The sequence below is a fragment of the Rattus rattus genome, chromosome 1 (assembly GCF_011064425.1).
Source record: "Rattus rattus isolate New Zealand chromosome 1, Rrattus_CSIRO_v1, whole genome shotgun sequence".
Taxonomy (NCBI): domain Eukaryota; kingdom Metazoa; phylum Chordata; class Mammalia; order Rodentia; family Muridae; genus Rattus; species Rattus rattus.
In genome coordinates, this window is record NC_046154.1 from 190,412,830 (window position 1) to 190,432,457 (window position 19,628).

At 41.2% G+C, this 19,628-nt stretch overlaps 1 protein-coding gene across 5 annotated transcripts in view; it reads left to right on the plus strand.

Moving 5' to 3' along the window:
• Positions 1-288: 288 nt before the first annotated feature.
• The window catches only part of Kcnc2 (potassium voltage-gated channel subfamily C member 2), a 166,176-nt gene continuing 146,836 nt past the window's right edge, over positions 289-19,628 (plus strand). For 4 of the 5 annotated variants that reach the window (XM_032912431.1, XM_032912439.1, XM_032912416.1 and 1 more), the window contains exons 1-2: positions 353-643; positions 1,761-2,466. In XM_032912431.1, coding sequence (XP_032768322.1) covers positions 1,780-2,466 — 687 coding nt within the window. In that variant the 5' untranslated portion in view covers positions 353-643; positions 1,761-1,779. Of the gene's footprint in view, positions 644-1,760; positions 2,467-19,628 lie in introns of all 5 variants that reach the window. The other variant, XM_032912448.1, reaches the window with a different exon arrangement.

The following is a 19,628-nucleotide window of genomic DNA, read 5'->3' on the forward strand; positions in this document are numbered from 1 at the left end:
GGGTGGGGCAGCGGGGAGCCAGGGTGTGGAGATTGGTGCCTGAAGAGTGCAGGTAGAGCTCCAGAGGGTGAGGATGCTGCTGCTTGTCTCAGATTCCCCAGACCCACCCACCCACTGTAGCTGTGTGCTCAGGCAAGCGGTGCTGAAGGAACAGCTCTAGCAGAGGATGTTTCGGGCGGGGGTTGGGGGAGAACCAAATCTGTGGATCCAAATCTAAGCCGAGAGCCTTCACTTTAAACTGGGTGAGCCTCCCCATACTCAGGTCAGCCTCCGCTCCAGACACAGCCAGCCAGGCTGAAGGTCTGCAGCAGGGTCGGGCTGCGCCAGCTGGACCCGCCCCGAGCTCCATGGTTCGCCCAGCCCCGCGCGATGGTGACTCTGGGCGCGGAGGGTGGCTATGGGAGAGCCCGCAGATCGCAGCAGCGTGAAGGCGGGGAGCGCGGCGGGCGGCGGGCGGGGACTGTTTCCCCGACCTCAGCACCCAGAGAAGCGGCTCAACCACCTGAACCCCGAAAACGCCAACAAGTAGTTTCTCCTTTGAGGAGGGCGGCTCAGCTGGCCACAGTGACTCCGTCCGACTGCAGGAAGAACCTCGTCCACACGGAGACCCAAGCAGATCCACTTTTCTCCCGGTCTCCTTAAGGTATCCGGGGACGTGGAGGGGAGGCAGGGAAGGGCAGCGCAGCCGGGCATCCCCCTGCCTAGCTGTTAGAATGTGGAGGTGGAACCCCGGGGAGAAGCTGGAAGCAGCCGGTCTTCCAGCTCAGCGACCCAGGGGGTGTGCCTCCTGCAGCTCCTCCTGGGCCTCGCCCCTCCTCGAAAGCAAACCCCCTCTCTCCACCCCAAGATGTTTGTTTTTCTTGGGAAGGGGGAGGGGTGGCATAGATTGCTCACTTTTGTCCTCAAAGATGGATCCTTAGTTAGTCGTTTCCTTTCCCAAGTAATAATAACATTAGCAACAGCCGCAACAGTAATGTGAAGAGGAAATTGGATGAGGAAATTAGTCAGAGGTCTCCTTGGTGAAAGGCGGTAGCGGGGACGTTTGTTGTTGTTGTTGTTGTTCTGACTTCTGTATTCGGTCTTCCGCCAGGTAGGTGAGTGAGGGACTGAAGTGAACCGAGGACGGAGCAGGCAAAGAGCAGTTCCCTAGTGCTGGGGGGCAGAGAGCTGTCCAAGGTTAGACCAGGGTTTGCAGGCAGCTGGGGCACTCGAGGCCCCCTCCCACTCAACACTGCTAAGTTGTCTCAGCGAACGTAACTCCCTGAAGGGGAATTGCATTAAGAACCGGGGAGGGGTTGAGAGAGAGGATGGGACAGCGGGGAAGGGGTCCATCAGGGGAGAGGAGCGTGGAGCAAAGGCGGGTAGAAAAAAGGCTGGGGAGTGAGCGGTGGGGATGGGGGGGATAGGAAAGAGGAGTTTGGGGACTAAAAGAAGGTTGGATATGACAGAGATAGAGGGGAGACATGGTGGAGGGCAAGAAGGAAGGAGAGGTCAGAGCCAAGGGTGGACTGTGTGCCAATACAAAAGGTTTCCTGGAAGGTCAAGGAAGACTCAACTGTTCTTCGTTCTCTGGGAACCTGGGCCAGGCGTGATGCAAGAGGCGGGGACAGGACTTGGGCACCAAGCTCCTCCTGGGAGGGTCCTTCCCACTTGCCTGCTCTGCATCTTGGCACTCTTGGGTTGAGGTGGGGGTAGAGAGGGCCACGGTGAGCATCTGGCCCACGAGAGCTTTAACTTGGTGCTGTGTTCGCCTCCCCTAGTCATGTCTGAGCCACAGAGATGGGCAAGATCGAGAACAACGAGAGGGTGATCCTCAATGTCGGAGGCACCAGGCACGAAACCTACCGCAGCACTCTCAAGACCCTTCCTGGAACTCGCCTGGCCCTTCTCGCCTCCTCTGAACCTCAGGGCGACTGCCTGACTGCTGCGGGTGACAAGCTGCAGCCGCTGCCCCCTCCGCTGTCTCCACCGCCGCGACCGCCTCCCTTGTCCCCTGTCCCCAGCGGCTGCTTCGAGGGCGGCGCAGGCAACTGCAGTTCGCACGGTGGCAATGGCAGCGACCACCCTGGGGGAGGCCGCGAATTCTTCTTCGATCGCCACCCAGGAGTCTTCGCCTATGTTCTCAACTACTACCGCACGGGCAAGCTGCACTGCCCCGCTGACGTGTGTGGACCGCTCTTCGAGGAAGAGCTGGCATTCTGGGGCATCGATGAGACCGACGTGGAGCCCTGCTGCTGGATGACCTACAGGCAGCACCGGGATGCGGAGGAGGCCCTGGATATCTTCGAGACACCCGACCTCATCGGAGGCGACCCTGGTGATGATGAGGACCTAGGGGCCAAGAGACTGGGCATTGAGGATGCTGCGGGGCTGGGAGGACCCGATGGCAAGTCTGGCCGCTGGAGGAAGCTGCAGCCTCGCATGTGGGCTCTCTTTGAGGACCCCTATTCATCCAGAGCCGCTAGGGTAAGACCTGAATCTCCAGTTCCCTGTTGTTGCAAACTCTTTCCTTCAACTTTGCTTCAAACTTTGATTCTCTCCTCCCACAGCCTCTGAGATGAAGAGGAAGAAAGGACCATGGTTTTGGACATGTTTCATGTGGGGTAGGGCAAGCCCAGAGACTTTTGCCCCATCTCTTCACCCTTCCTGTTAGTCATCATGCTGCTCTCCAATTCACACAGATTTACTTTAGCAGATGGGACCGTCCATGTAAGAGTCCCGGGATGTGTTCTAATGCTGTTACTACATTCACCTTAGTTTTTTGCCTTAACGCTTTTCGTTCCAGCCTTTTCCTTTAGCCAGGATGTGTTTTGGAGCCTGTTGCCCATCCTGATGTGACAGTTTCAATGAGCTCTAGCTCTCGGATCTGACTTAGCAGGGCAGTAGCGACCATGAGGGTCTGATCTAAGGTCAGGGAGAGGGGAAATGGCATCAGTGTCTGTGAGTCTGGGTGAAGGTAGAGGGTGCAGGGAGGATCATTTTGGGAGGAGAATGTGTCTGACGTTGTCTCTTCCCAGGGGCTAAGAGGATGTTCCCAATGATCTTGCTTGCGTGTCTGTGTTCCTTACAGGTTGATCGTGAATTAATCACCCAACTGACCTGTCTTCTGTTGAGTAACTCAGATTGTTGAAAACTTTACCTGACTTTTTATATTATAATCTTAGTCTCAGTGTTTCTTTTTTTGTTCCTAACTTAAGGGAGTGGTAAATATTTACCTATTTATCTTCCCAGAATCCCGTGAAAGGACTAGAGAAAATTTCCAATGACAGTGTCTTCAGCTTAAAGGGAATAGGAGAAATATAAGTAGTCAAAAATAATACAGGATGTGAATTGGTTTTAGTTATGTATGAGAGTGGGACACTGAATTTAGTAAATGGTTGCAACTGTATATGTCTTGTTTGGCTGCCTAGAGAAGACCTTCTCCCCTACAGGATGGTGATTCTCCGTATGTGTTTGGTTTCCAGACAGAAAAGGAACACAAGAGAGACAACACAAAATAGTGCTGCTCCCCTGGGCCTGATCTTTGAACCCACGCATAAATTTTAGGATCGTCCCACACTCCTATATTCAAACGTGGAAATACTAAGGTTAATCCTAAATTATTGCTTATAAAAGTATTCCATATGGCAAAAAAAGCTTATGTTTAAAGTGTGATTATTGATAGGTAGGTCATGGTAGTGCATACCTCCAATCCCAGTATTTGGGAGGCAGAGGCAGATAGATCCCTGAGTTCGAGGACAGTCTGGTCCACACAGCTAGTTTCAGGACATCCAGGACTGCACAGAGAAACCCAGCCTTGAAAAACCAAAAAACAAAAATAAGTGCTTAGTGATATAAAGAAAGTCACAGGCTCATGACCTTGGCCTTGTGCTATTTCCTTCTCAGCTGAGTGCCACTGTGTTCTTCCCACTTGGTGGTTATAGAAATAATTTGATTTTATTTTCAGGCTCATTACATGACTGTCTTTAGCTTGTGTTCAATAAAACTGTTACCTTATTATCTTTCCTCCTGATAACATAGCACGATATCCTCAGTTCGGTTTGAATTTTATCATAAGCCTTTATCTTACTATGAAATTTGATTCTGTTGATCACTAGTGAAAAAGGTCAGTCCACTTGACAGCCACTGGGTTTTACAAACAATTCTTATACTTAGATTTCATTGTAACTATGTGGAGGATTTGTCTCGTGTCTGTTTTAGATGAAGAAGCGAGAGATTAGCACAAGGTCAATAGCAGATGAGAGCAAAATCAGGTGACAATCAATCTCCGGCCTGAAATCTGTTCTGGGAGTCACTTGGCAAAGACCTTCTCTTTCTAACCGAGATGATGAAAATGAAGACTCGGAGGTTAAGAAATGGTTAAGGTCATGAGTCAAATTATTAGCCAAACCAAGATCATTCTAGTGGTGTCGTGACATCTTCCTGGCCCCTTTCCACAAAAACCTCTGATTGTAACTGATTAGATTGTGAGGACTCAGCACGGCTACCTAAGACATTAATTAGGGTTCCCACTCAGAAAGGACGTTGGCAACATTTTAAAATGCATACACTGGAGAACATTGTCTGGGATACATTTCGCAGGGCACCAGTCAACAAAGGAAGAAAAACATGTGACCTTCACTTCTTGTGTGAACCCCCTTGGAATTTCCTGTTTGTTACTGGACTGGTAGTGTCCAGTATGTTGCTCTCCTTTTCTCCTTTTCTGGAAGTACCTTTCCAGATCACCAAGGATTACCTGAATCAGAACACATAGTATCATTACTTCACATAATATTGTAATATTTTAGTTCCAATTCTGACCTCACCTAATGGTATCAGACTGTTTTTTTTCACAGACAATACCACTGAGGAGTCAGCAGGAGGAAACTGTGCTTAAGTGATGTGATTCTGATTCTAGGAACTGAAAATCATTATCAGGTGTTTTGGTTCACAGATCTCATTCTTAATAGAGTTAAGCATGTTATGAACGTCCTATCTTTACATTAAGTCCTATATTTTCTGAAGTATGTAGATGAACAATTTTAGCTGAATTTTCTTTTTCAGTTCTTACACCTATTTGTTTATGATTTTTCCGGTATCAAGGAGATTGCTTCAGTTTTAAGTTAGGCTTGTTTTATTCCCTCTCTCACGACCTACCCTGTCACACTAAAGCACTCGTGATAGGAAATGGTAATTGACTTTTATGACCGTAATTTTGCCTTTTCCTGGCTGGCATGTCTGTCCTCTCTATCGAAGAGTTTAATTTATGACATAGATATATATTTTAGAGATTTTTTAATATTCTAGAGATTTGGCCAATCAGTTAATATGCCATCCTTATATGTCATTTTTCTTAATTTTTTAAAAATTCCCATGTCATGGAAATCTGTTGTAGAAAACCAAGATCAGGAAAGGGAGGAGGCAAGGCTCTATTAATGCCATTGACAATCTTTGCAAATAGTGAGGGGCAGGGACGCCTTTGGGAAAGTACTGTGTATTCTCTACTTCTAACTCAACATTTACAGTTTGGAGTATGAGTGTTCATTCAAGATTCAGCACCAGAAGAGAACATGACAGGCAGAAATTTCTTGGTAGAGCTTCTAGATACTTTTCAGAGTTACTATTCCTCTAATTATAAATTACCAGGCTTAAAAAAAAAAAAAAAACATTTCAAAGAATTTGTTCCCAGCTCTAAAGGGCTGGAGGAGGTGGGACTAACTGTTCTCCACTCCTCTCTTTTTGCTTTGTAGATGAAGCTAGGTGAAGAACCTCACTCCTGTTGGAGAGTGTGACCCTTTTTCGGTGCCTTATGCATGCCTTTGATGACCAGGTTGATTAACTTTTCATTGCTAGGTTGAAAGTGTTTTAATGGTCACACATTGTAGTTGCCTCCCAAAGGATGGTTCCCAAATGTGGCTTTCTTGTAGAAACCTTGCTTCTCTGGTGTGTATTTATTATTTAAACACTCTTCATCAAAATCTACATAAAAGGATGGCATGTAGAAGATACAGTTCTTTAATCTCACTAAGTTAATTATTTCATTTATAATAAAAATATTTCCTAAAGACATCATTGAAACAAGGAAAGCCAACAAGACAGGAAAATGTTCCAAGACAGTAAAGTGTTTTTCTCAAAAAAAAACAACAACAACAACAACAAAACCCCAAAAAACCTGAAAAACAAACAAACAAAAAACAACCCTCCCAAAACCAATAAAACAAAACAAACCCCAAAACCAAGACTCACCTTCCTCCAATGTCTGACTGTAAAACCTACTTTCTAGCTGTTGTTCTCAGACCAACAGTGCTACATATTCTTCACTCCCAAGAACCTGCTTGTGTTAAGACTCTCCTCCGTAGATCATTGAAATTTCTATGAGAGCACATGTCTCTGGGGCTTTGCCCTGTACCACTCTCTTCATGCTCAACTCCTCTTGGGCAAACTTTTGTCACCATGATTTCCTTAAATGAAAATCTTTAACTGGTACCATACATTTCAGAATAAAGTACATGCTCCTTAACATGACAATGAAGACTTTAATCCTCTAGCTGCTTCTACCCTATTCCTTTTTAAAGCTTCAACATCTTCTGGTGTTTGATTGTTTGTTTTTGGTTTCAGAATAATGTATAGTCTTTTTTTGTTTGTTTGTTTGGTTTTTTTAGTTTCACTTTTTTTTCTCCATTTTTATTAAATTGAGTATTTCTTATTTACATTTCGATTGTTATTCCCCTTTCCGGTTTCTGGGTCAACATCCCCCTAACCCCTCCCCCTCCCCTCTCTATTGGTGTTCCCCTCTCTATCCTTCCCCCATTACCGGCCCCCCCTCGACAATCATGTTCATTGGGGGTTCAGTCTTGGCAGGACCAAGGGCTTCCCCTTCCACTGGTGCTCTTACTAGGATATTCATTGCTACCTATGAGGTTGGAGCCCAGAGTCAGTCCATGTATAGTCTTTGGGTAGTGGCTTAGTCCCTGGAAGCTCTGGTTGGTTGGCATTGTTGTTCATATGGGGTCTCAAGCCCCTTCAAGCTCTTCCAGTCCTTTCTCTGATTCCTTCAACGGGGGTCCTATTCTCAGTTCAGTGGTTTGCTGCTGGCATTCGCCTCTGTATTTGCCATATTCTGGCTGTGTCTCTCAGGAGAGATCTACATTCAGTTCCTGTCAGCCTGCCCTTCTTTGCTTCATCCATCTTATCTAGTTTGGTGGCTGTATATGTATGGGCCACATGTGGGGCAGGCTCTGAATGGGTGTTCCTTCAGCTTCTGTTCTAAACTTTGCTTCCCTATTCCCTGCCAAGGGTTTTCTTGTTCCCCTTTTAAAGAAGGAGTGAAGCATCCGCATTTTGGTCATCCGTCTTGCGTTCCATGTGTTCTGCGCATCTAGTCTTCTCACAGTATAACGAAGGTGGTACTTGGGTACTTGGATCAAACAAGTGAACTCCTAGAATGTGGCTAAGTCTCTTCAGTTTTTTCCTCTGTTAGTTTTGAATCATGGCCAAGTGTAGGAGAAAGCAAATTCAAGTTCATGTCCTCGACGAGATTTCGCTGCGATGTCTGGTTGTTTCCCTTTTCAATCTAAGAATCTTTTGACCTTTTCCAGAACATTAACTATATAATTCACAAATAAATTGAATTCCTGTTAAATTATTGCGGGGATTGGGCAGGACCAGAGAGTACCTGAGTCTCAACACATCAGTAAAAGAACACGGCCCATTATTGGTTACATTATACTTTTAGTAGTGTGTACAGTCACACACTAAGTGAGCTGCTTCATTGGTGGACCAGGTGTACCAAAGATGAATGCAGTTGGATGGATTAAGTATGATATTCATGTATATTTTTAAACAGCCCATTTGTAGACTCAACTTGACAAAATTGAATGAGAGACAAGAAAATATTCCCTGCTTGTCAAGAGGTTATTTGCAAAGCAAATAAAAATAAGAAAATGTGCAAGTTTATGTGCAGATTAAGCATTCTCACTTGACTGTCTAAATCATCACTATTTATGTTTACTGCCACAAGTAAAGTAAATGTATTTTTCAAGTTTTATATGTTTCGAACTTATGAGTCATAAATTCTTTTTATTATGGCAACCTTTAAGATACGTCTACATGAAATGGCAAGGACACTAAAGATAAACACAGATCCCCAGAAGGAAATATATAGTGGCAAATGTTCTAAACAATAACCAGGAATATATCACAGAAAGGTAATTCAGTTCTGCGTGAAGTTCTAAGGGCTTTCCTTGTAGAACAGCTCAGGCAGACTTTTATGATAAAATAACATGACTCGATGCTTGTTTAAAAGGTGGAAGGGTGGCAATTCTAATTCTATGTAGTCCATATTTTCACAGAAAGTGGGTCTGAAGGGAGAAAAGGACCGAGGTAGAGAATATGTGGAAGCAGAATTGCAAAATATAAAATCTGTATTAGGAGCTATGAGAACTGTACTCTTACCCTGTAACAACTTGAGTTGAGCTCAGTTCATCTTCCTTTGCCCCATTCCAAAAAATAAATAATACCAGTAATAAAAAATGGAGACGACACATTGGACTAAGATAGTACCCAGACTTCATATCATCTCTAAGGTTTTGAGGTTTATAGGGTAACTATTGCTAAAGATGCTGGGGAGGAACATCCTGTCTCTGCCCATTCTGATTGCACTCCGAGAACTGTCACACCAGTAAGGTAAACCAGAATTGATTTTTTTCATTTGTAACTTTCTGCCCTTTTTTCTCCCCCCTTACAGCTGTTGGGTAGCTGCTGCTCTGGTTACCATAGAAACAGGTTAGCTCCTAGCTTCCTGTTTCCATTGAAAACAGCTTTCTCTTAACCACATATTGATCTCAGGAAATCGTTTTGCTGTGGCTCTGTCATGAACGCCATAAAGATGATCTGCTCTGTCATTCCCTAGGCCTAAGATTCAGTGCAGGTGTAGATCCATCCACCCCCAAGGGTAACTGATTAGATAATCTCGATTTTATTTTTATTTGAAAAGTGCCTTGTCAAAGACACCATCCTTTTTTTTTCCCTTCCCATATTTTATGCAGCAGGGAGAATCTTACTCATGTGAGGTTTTAGAGATGTGTCTAACACATTTCAATGCTTACAAAACAGTGTCAAAAATCCTCCAGCTCTCATCTCCTTCATAACCTGGCCTATCAGTATTAGTGTGGAGAACTGTTTGCTCTCTGGTGCACTTGAAAGCTAAGATTGAATGCGTTAGTGGAAATTATATGTATGTTTATTATATTGGGCTCTGTTTTCCCCTTTTAAGAACACAGTCTATTGTGGGATATATGTATTTACATATAGAAAGGGATGATAGATATATTTTCAAGGAAGAAGTTCTCATAATTTTATGTGGAGAGGAGATGGAAGAGAACTTGTAGGAATATGGTTTTTAGTTTAAAGAATACAGTATGTATTATGTATATGGGATATATATATATTATATACACACATATAAAATATATGTGTATATAGCCCAAATATATAAATGCAAGCTATTTCTACATCTATGTACATGCACACACACATATACACATATATATACATATACTCACACACATATATGTAATCTAAATGTAAACTATTTCCATAAAACTTGTGACTGAAATATGAAGTAGATGTCTAGTGTTCGTGAGGATTAGATTTAGAAGAAGAACACTCAGTCATCTGACCCAACTGCCTCATTCTGAGAAGACAGCTGGCAAGTCCTGACCGTGACTAGTTAGTGAGAATTGACGGGCTAGAATTTAGCTCTTCCGTCTTCGACTTCTGGGTCATTGCACTTTCCATTCAAACATGGTCGCTTAGTCTATCCCACATTCCCCACCGAATGCACACATTCAGTCACTGAGATGCAGTGAGTAGGGTAGGAATAGTGATGCCACTCTCCGCCTTTATCTGTGTTTGTTCAGCAAATACCAGGGAACTGTTCTTCCACAGGGACCACTAGACTCAGATACATTCTTCCAGCACTGACATCTTCAGTTTCACATTCGATCTTTGTACTTTCCCCAAAGCCTCAAAAATACAGCTACCTCCTTCTTGTCCCGAGACTCTGAAAGCTGGACTCCTTTGGGTCTATAGATCTTTCCTTGTTCTTCTCTTATTGGATGTATTGGCTTTGAGTTTTTTAAAAAATGTGATCCTGCTTCACCCTGTGGGTGGTAGGTACTGTAACGTGTAGAGCGTAGACTCTTTAGATGTAAACAACCAGGATTATGAGTTTCTACCGAGATAGCTGGTGAGTTGGAAGAATTAAAATGTTTAAAGCTAGTGGAAATTCACACGTGAAGTTGGATATTGCTGTGAGATCAGGAAGTCACACGCACTCTTTCCTGAACCTTTTTATAATGGTCAGTTGGTTGAAGACATAGCATGATTGTAAAGTAATGCTATGATTTTGACAGCGTCTGACAGAATGCATTCTATAGAAATCAAAACAGAAAAACTCTGGGCAAAATGATATTTATTAAGTTAAAAATACTTCAGGACTGTTACAGTACGTCGCTGGACTTCTTCCCTGAAATTTGATACTGATAAAGCATTATTATAATAGGATAGTCTTTAGAGCTCCATGTGTCCAGAAAGTTCCACGAAGATACCTTAAGGGTATCTAATGTCTTCTTCATGTTCTTATGTGTGAAGATCTACGTTTAGGTGCTATCAAAAGATACTGCCATTCTTTATGTATCTAATTAAATGTTTAGATTCTGTTTATACAGACAGGACTCAGTTAAGGTTATAGTATGTTTGTTTACCCAATCCATTGTATTGTTGATATCTTTTAAAACATCAATCCCTCAATCAAAAGCCAGGACTGTCTATTTGGGAGGGTTCTTTGATTTTTCTTTTTCTGAGACAGGGTCTCATGTAGCTCATGGTGATCTTCAATTCATTATGTAGTCATGGATAAATTGGAAATTCCTGAACATCCTGTTTCTACCTCCCATGTACTAGGGTTTGAGTCCTGTGCCATTATGCCTAGCTCAAAGTCATCTTTTTCAGTAGATACCGTTTGATTTAGTCTTAGTAGTTGGAAGTGCTTCCCTTTAAGTTGCCCACCCAGAAAGACTTAGAGCCAAAAATCCAACAACTTTGGCCACACATGATTTTTTATTTTATACCAATATTTTGTCTAGATTGAAAAATACTCAGGGAGTCAAAGGAGGGTAGAAATGATGTAATTATATTTCAATTGAAACATCTTCAAATACTCAGTAAATATAAAATACATTACTTATAAAATAAAATCATTTTAAAGATTATCAACATACTGAAACAATATGTCGAAATTTAAGACTACATGATAATGAATCAAGTTCAAGCAAAAACCCTTTGATCAAATAATTGAGTATTTGAGTGCTGTTTTAGGAAGTATATATAATTTTTTCTGAGTTTTTTTTTTTTTGGTTCTTTTTTTCGGAGCTGGGGACAGAACCCAGGGCCTTGCGCTTCCTAGGCAAGCGCTCTACCACTGAGCTAAATCCCCAGCCCCTTTTCTGAGTTTTCTTATGTTAGTAGTTTTGGATTTATGGATTTATTATAAGGTAGTATTTATTAAAAGAGAATATTTTATAGTAATTATATTTATGTCATAAGAGTAATCATTGGGTAATAAACTTTGTTTCTTACTGTTGTTGTTAAATTAATTTTGGGTAAGATCAGTGAAATTAGTATAAAATAAATAAAAACAGCAATACAGTGATTGTGGTTTAAGTTATCCCTAAGTTATCCACCATGTGGACATCATGCAGTGAGGAATTACAGCACAATTATGAAAGTTATGAGAATATATGTGATGTAACTTCTCTTTCAAGTAGATTAAGTAGAAAATGGGTGGGATACATGATCATCGCCTATAAAATTAAGTCTCAAATAACTGTCGCCTGTGGTTGGCCTGTTGCTCTTAGAATTGTGTAAGATCAGAGTCATGGTGCTGTCATAGGACCAACAAATACAGCAAAGTTGAACTACTGTGTCTTAGAATATGAATGATAAATAATGGCGAGTTATGATTCACCTCTAGTCTCATAATAGTATTTATTTATTGTACCATGCTATGCAGAGGCACAGAATTAAAAAATATCAATGTAGTAAAATGTTTTTTAACATTAGACTTTAAAGACATTAAACCAACCAGCCTTTTTGTAAAAACAGGGTTGGGTTTTACTAATTTTCTAATATTTTTATGTACTACTCATATTTTACTTAGAATGTACACATCAGATTTTTATAGTTTTTAAATATAGTGGTTTTTTTCCTTAATCTTTTTTCTTTTTTGGATAGCACTGATTTAGTTAATCTCTGATTCATCTGTCCTTCGTGGTTTGTCTTTGACATTTGATTTTTTAGATCTAAGCATAGTTGACAGAGATTTTCATAGACTTCTGCCACATTGGGTTTCTTTTCTCTACCTTGGTGTGCATTTATCGGCTGATGAAATAGCATAAATATTGTAAAGCACGGACATAGAACTAAAGACCAAGTGACCAGCAAGCATCAGAGGTCTTACTGCTTTCAATTTTGTGTCTTTCCTCTGATAATCACCAAGCTTCAACAGTTGGCCAGGACTATGATGCCCAATAAGAAAGCAAAACAAATTGAGATTCAGCATTTGGCTTCAGGAAAGCTATTTGTAGGATGAAAAAAATCTATAAATTAATAGTTACAGTATCAGCATACATACTACACACTTTAGGGGAGGTAGGGGTATAAGGTAGACGCATAGTGTAAGAAAGTAGCTATGCTGTTGTGTAATGTAGACAGACTCTTAACTCCCTGAGATACGTAGGCATTTGTAAATAGCCAAAGGGAAGATCAATAGGCAGTCCGCAAACATAGTAGAGAGTAACTGAATAATAGGAAGGTCATAAGGGCTGCAGATATGGTAAAGGCAGGCGTGTACAATGTCAGAGGGCAGGACACCTTAGCTTGCAGCACTAGCTTTTAAATGACTTATCTTCTTTTGGGTCACGGGGTTGAAAGTCTGGCTGTCTGCTTCCCAGTCAGTTTTGATCTGAAAGTGTTCACAGTTGGACTCAGTCTGCTAAATTTTCATTCTGATAACACCTTAGATTCAAGGGTAATCTTTATAAGCTATTTCTCTGAGTTTCCTTTAGCTCTCTGGACTAGAGAGAAAGTAAAATATCTTACTGAGTAGTGGCTATAAAGATAAACTTTTTTTCTTTAGTTATTTTGGGAGGTAATGTAGTCATAGTCAATCTTATGGAAAATTTCTGGCATTTGGAATGTTCTTGAAGGAATGGGTTACCTCTCCTTGAGAATTTTCATCTGGATACTGAATGACCATTGGTCTGGAAAACGGCTATCGGTCATTCGTGATTAAATAGCAAGCAGTTAGATGATAATATCCAATGCATGTTTTATTATGGATTAGACATTTTTCAAGTGGCAGAGTGAAGACATATTCCCTACCCTTAACAGGGTCGTAGTAATGCACTGAAAGAGGGCAGAGGGATGGTGGTCTGCCGCGTCATGATTTGTTTGGTTTTTAGATACTGGGAAGAACCTAAACAAAGTTTCAGAAGGAGGAGGGAGGCCTGTGCAGTGTACCCTGGGTAAATGAATACAGCTAGCTTACTAACCAAGAAAAGATTCAGCTAGTGGTGGAGCTGAGATTGGCTTAAAAAATGCAGAAAAGTCTAGTCTTTGTTGGTAATGGGGTTTCCCCACTACCCACTTGCTTTGGTCTCTTTGTGTAAGCCTCAGCTGGCCTGCCCTTGAACTTGCTACTTTTCTGTCAAGAATCTTTTCCCTTTTGCATAGTAAGGGGGGGGCTAATTTTTTTCCAATTCTGGATTGAATGATTATGGTTTGGATATTGGCACATGGTAATGATTCTTTCACAGGCTTTAATGCTATAGTATTTAGAATTATTTCTTGTGATTCTTTTCCTTTTTACATTTCTGCATTAACAACTTAAATTCAAAAAGCATTTTATAGAGATTATAGATTTTTGTGTTAAGTATGCCCCTTAAAATTCTTGATAACTATAAATTCCCACCCAAACAAGTCAGGGAGGGAATGGACACTCTTTTCTCCAGGAAATAAAGAATTTCTGTTTTGACCATTTCAAATTAAAGTCCATGAAGACAATGTTCATAAGGTTTGCATTGCTATGACATAGAACTGGCTATCCAATGTCATCGTCCATTCAAGTGGATTCCAAAGTTACAAACGTGAACTAGAAACTACCAGTAGTGTATAATCAAAGGTCGAATGCTCCTTAGGATGTTGATTAAAACGGAAGTTACGTAGAAAGGTTCAGAACAGGGAAACAGAATGAGGAAGAAAATAAAAGCATGGCTCATAGGGTTAAAGCTGGAAGAAGGTGGTGACATCAGACTCAAGGTCAAGGAATTCTTCCCAATGCATGTGCACACTACTTCCTTGTCTAGGAAACCTCTGTCCATTTTCTTTGGTTCCAAACTGAGCTCATATTCCATAACTCCTCAGATCCCGTGACTTCTCAAACTCCCAGATATTCTGTTTCCGACTTTACTATGAAAATACAGCTTGATTCAAGTGACAGCTATTTTTATTTTCTCATCCTAGAATACAAGAAACATGTTCTCCCCTTTTCCACAGGCACACCACCATTCCTACAGCCTGGAACAGCCTACCATCCTCTTGGTTTCATCTTTTAACATCGTGCAAGCCTTACTCCTCCTCATGTCTCAAGCGTTGCTCAACACTGTTGTGTATTTGTCCAAGCTTCCATTTCTCTTTACAGACACTGTATTCTAGCACTTGACCAACTGAACAGATTTCCTAGGACTGCCGTTACAAACCACCACCAAACCAATGACATAGTGACTTACTCTTTTTTTTTTCAGTTTGGGACAGAGTGTCTGGAGTCTGGAAATCACCAATTTTAGCTTCTTCTGGAGGGTCTGAAGGACAGTCAACTCCATGCTGGTGTCTGATGGTTGGTCAGCAGGTCTGGGCTGTGCCCCCAGCCATGGATATATTACTCCAAGTATTTTCTTGCCCTCTGCTCACGAGCTCTCTGAACCAGTCTCATTTCTTTTCTGGTGAATATTGCAATCAGTGGAGTATAGCTCCAGTTTAATTTTATTGATTATGTATTCAAATATACTTCATTTCAGAAAAAGTCACCTTATGATCTTTGTTGTACACATGAACTTGAGGGTTATTATTCAACAGTTCTCTCATTTTTCTGTTTTTTTTTGTTGTTGTTATTTCTTATAGCACCCAAGGAATCTTTCTTTTATTTTTATTTTCCTTCCATTTAAAAAATTGAGCCAGAGATCTCCCTCTGTAGCCATTGCTAGTCTGGAGTGTATTATGTAGTCCAGGCTAACCCTGAGCTGGCAGCAGCCCTCTTCCCTCGTCCTCTGTAGCTCCGGGCTACAGATGTGAGCCATTGCAATGAGTGTCCTTCTTATTTTCTTTTACCTCCTTCCATATTATGTCATACTCCAATGCTGAAATGTCTTTGAGATCTTCTGAAGATAATACTTTTAGGGAATTAAAAAAGAATTCTCTTTCATCTCTGGCATTAATCGTAGCCTCTTTCTGAACATTATTTTTCTGTTGACCTTCCTGTATTTTAAATGATTGATTCTCTTCAAGTATCGTTTTCTCTGAAGGGGGCTGGGAATAATGGTAGCACAGTGCCTGTGTGAAAACAGATGATCCTGCTGAAGCATGCCTTTAAGGTGGGGCGTGTAAGCAGGTGAATGAGCCTAAGGTTCGAGCTACAGTCTAAGAAAGTAAGGGTTATTTGGGGACAAAATTTGACTTTTCCTTTTCTTCATGTACTCGGAGGAAATCTGTGGTAGTGTGAGTTTTCTCTACTTTCCTCTGTCACTCCAGCCTATTAATGGAGGAGTAGATGTCCTTTATTCAAGGACTTGGTTTCTGTAGACAGTCACTAAAGTAGTGGGGCAATCCTGAACCATCACTCTACTTCCAGCTCCTCTACTAGATCTGTGGCATCTGAATTTCAATTTCCTCTGGATTTCACTGGGGAGAAAAATGACTAATCTTAAGAAATACTCTCAAAGCTGAAGAGATTGGCTCAGTGGGTAAGAGCTTTTGATATATACACATGAAGACCAGAGTTCTGTTTCCACATCTCAAATGAAAAAACTGAAGTGGCCCTGTGGGCATCTGTAACTCAAGTGCTGTGGACTTGCTCCATCAGCCTGACTCTGTGTTCACTGAGAGACCCTGTCTCCAGAGAGTTAGGGGAGAGTGATAGAACAGGATGCCCAAAGTCTCCTCTGGCTTCTACAGGCATGCATGTGCTTGCTCTGACTCTTACGTGGTCTCTGTCTCTGTCTCTGTCTCTGTCTCTGTCTCTGTCTCTGTCTCTGTCTCTGTCTCTCTCTCTCTCTCTCTCTCTCTCTCTCACACACACACACACACACACACACACACACACACTATACTCTTTATTCAAACTTTATCTCCACTAATTAAATCCTATTTCTCCATATCTAAATATTTTTGGCCAACGAACAACTTTTTTTTTTTCTGATTTTAATCCTTGTGTTTTTTGTCAACATTTTAAATGAGATTTGGATAAGGAGTGAAGTACCTGAACTAGAATTAGATTGTAGTTGTGTATCTGTGTATCATGTAGCCAAGAAGGGAAGTACTGTGGAGTAAATAGTTAAGGCAACCCATCTTTGTGAGACTGTCGCAGTGTTCAGTTCCACAAACTCGGATGGATGGCCTACTAGGCACCTTTTGTTTCTTAGTTCTAGATTTGTATAACATTATGTGCTGAGTGCTATCTCCAATTGTAGCATACCATTAAGGGTTAAGTGTTTATGAAATGCAGTATAACAGATGAAAATTGGTATACATATGTAGGTCACTAATTGTTTAATGTCTATGAATTGCTGGTCACTGAATGTTAGGCCTGGGGCATTGCTTTATATGGCTGTAGATTATATAAACACGATATTCTTAGGCTATACTATATTCATAAAAGCTTCCTTTCCTTAGTTGTAGACTCACCTTAGCTCACTGTAACTTATTTACTTTATAAATACTTTAGTTTTAAAGCTTTTAATTCTTTGTAATGAACATGAAGCTTAATACACAGATATACTTTGAAGCTGTACAACATTTGTTTCTTATGAACTGATTCTGTAAGCATGTTTCTATTTTTATTCTTTCTTTTTATTATTAATTATTTTATTTATTAACATTCCAAATGTTGTCCCCCCTTTCCCAGTCTCCTTTCTGCAAACCCTCCTGCCTCATTTCTCTAGCATCCTTCTTCTCTGGGGCAACAAGCCTCCATAGGACTAAGCCCCTCCCCTCCTACTGAGGCAGTCGTCTACTACGTACTATTGGGAACTATGGAGTGACTCATGTATACTCTTTGGTTGGTGGTTTAGTCCTTGGGAGCTCTGAGAGGTTCAGTTAGTTGATATTGTTCTTCCTATTGGGTTGCAATCTCCTTTAGCTCCTTTAAGTCTTCCCTTAACTCTTCTCTTGGGATGCCCAGGCTCAGTCTGAAGGTTGGCTGTGAGTCTCTGCATCTGTCTTAGTCAGGTTCTGGCAGAGTCTCTCAGGGGACAGCTATACAAGGCTCCTCTCCACAAGCACATCTTGGTATCAGCAATAATGCCAGGGTTTGTATCTGCAGATGAGATGGATCCCAAGGTGGGGTGATCTCTGGATGGCCTTTCCTTCAGTCTCTACCCTATTTTGGGTTCCTGCATTTCCTTTAGATGGGAACAGTTCTGGGTTAAAGAATTTGAGATGGGTGGATGGTCCCATTCCTTCAACTGTGGACCACGGTCTATCTGCCGGAGGTGGTCTCTTCATGTTCTATCTCCACACTGCTGGGTATTTCAGCTAAGGTCATTTCCATTAAGCATTTTTACTTTGTAAATGTTTTTGTTCGTGACTAAGACACAGAAGTGTTAATGAGCCTAGGTCCACACAGGCCCTGGATCAGAAGTATCTCCATTCTCCACCCACGCCTTTTGTTTCACAGAGAGATCCACCTAGGGAGGAGCCACACACAGATGGAACTGCCGTCTCTGAAGACAGGCTTCTCTGGAATGGAGATGCTTTATGGCTAACTATACGTTCATCCTAGAAGGCGTGTGTTCGATTAAAAAAATGAGAAAAATTATAGTAGAGCACATGCCTGACCAAGGAACACAACTGTTGTCATTGTCATCATGGTTATGTGAATATATTATTGTTTGTTTAACTAATGTTACCACAAGCACTAAATGCATTATGCCACCACGTTATGATGGCTATGTTAGTAGTAGGTGATGGGAATTTTCATCTGCCTTTTAATCTGATAGTCACACCATAGTACATAGGTTCTTTTTTGATCAACGCCCCCCCCCATATGTGCCACACAGTGACATCTACCCATCTACTTCTTGTCCTCACTAGTTATGGAGTTGTGTGGCAGATGCTCTTGAATCTTGAATCCTTTTTGTTTTAGTTTTCCCCAGACTTATGAATAGTAGGTGGTAATTTTCCTGGTAGGTTTTTTGAAAATAGCAATTACATATGTTTATGGGACATAAAATAATGTTTTTGATATATATATTTGTAAAGTGGAATGATTAAATCAGGCAAATTAACAAATAGCATATCATGTACTTATTTTTTAAATTTGGAGTGAAAGCATTTAAAATCCACTCATTTAGCAATTTTTGAAATATAATATGAATTATTTATCGCCACCACCATACTGTGCAGTGGATCACTAAAGCTTATTGTCCTCAGCAGGATTTTATCACTGTCTGAATAACTTGGTGATTCCTCTCTGATTCTTTCCCATAAAGGCAATATTTTTTTCTCTTTTTAGCTCATATTTCCCCCATGTTTTTATCTACTCTAATCTCCAATACTTAATCCAAATGAGAAGTTTCAAAACCCATGTATAGAGTATGATTTAAATTCCTGTTAGATTAACATTTAAACATTTCCTGAAAATTACCATTTAGACCAAGTAATACATTAATTTGTCACCTACCTACTGAGAATACATTTGTAAGAACCGTGAACTTTGATCACTCAGCAGATGCTGGTGAGTCTCTGCAGAAATCGTGCCCTTAAGTTGAAGGGATGTTTACATATTAGTGCGCTTTAATTTTACCAGAGAGCCAATGCCAGTGGGAGTGAATGTCAAGTCCTCATTAGTCAGAGATGCAACTGCCTAACAGTGACAGATGACATTGGTTGTCCTGCTAAGTCCATGAAGTAAGACCTTTGCTGAAGGATACTGTATCCTCAGGAAAGATGTTGAAAAATGGACATTGTGTTAGCAATGAAATCAGACAAGGAGAGAAAGCAAGAAATGATTCCCATTTAACACATTCTTATTACTTTGCTTCATTTAGTAAATTAGGAAAATTAGGAAGATCCAATGCTGACCCCCTCCCCCCATGTAATCAGGAATATATTTTATCAGATCAATGAAGCAAAGAATAATTATATTTAAAATACAATTATATACAATTATGCCTAGATATCCCGACTGAGCTGAGACAGTGTCAGGATTATTAAAGGCACTAAGGAGACAAACAGATCACTGTGGGAATGATGAAAGTCTGTTTTAAGACCTTACTCTGTTTAAGGAAAATCATGTTTTAAAAGAAACATGAAGC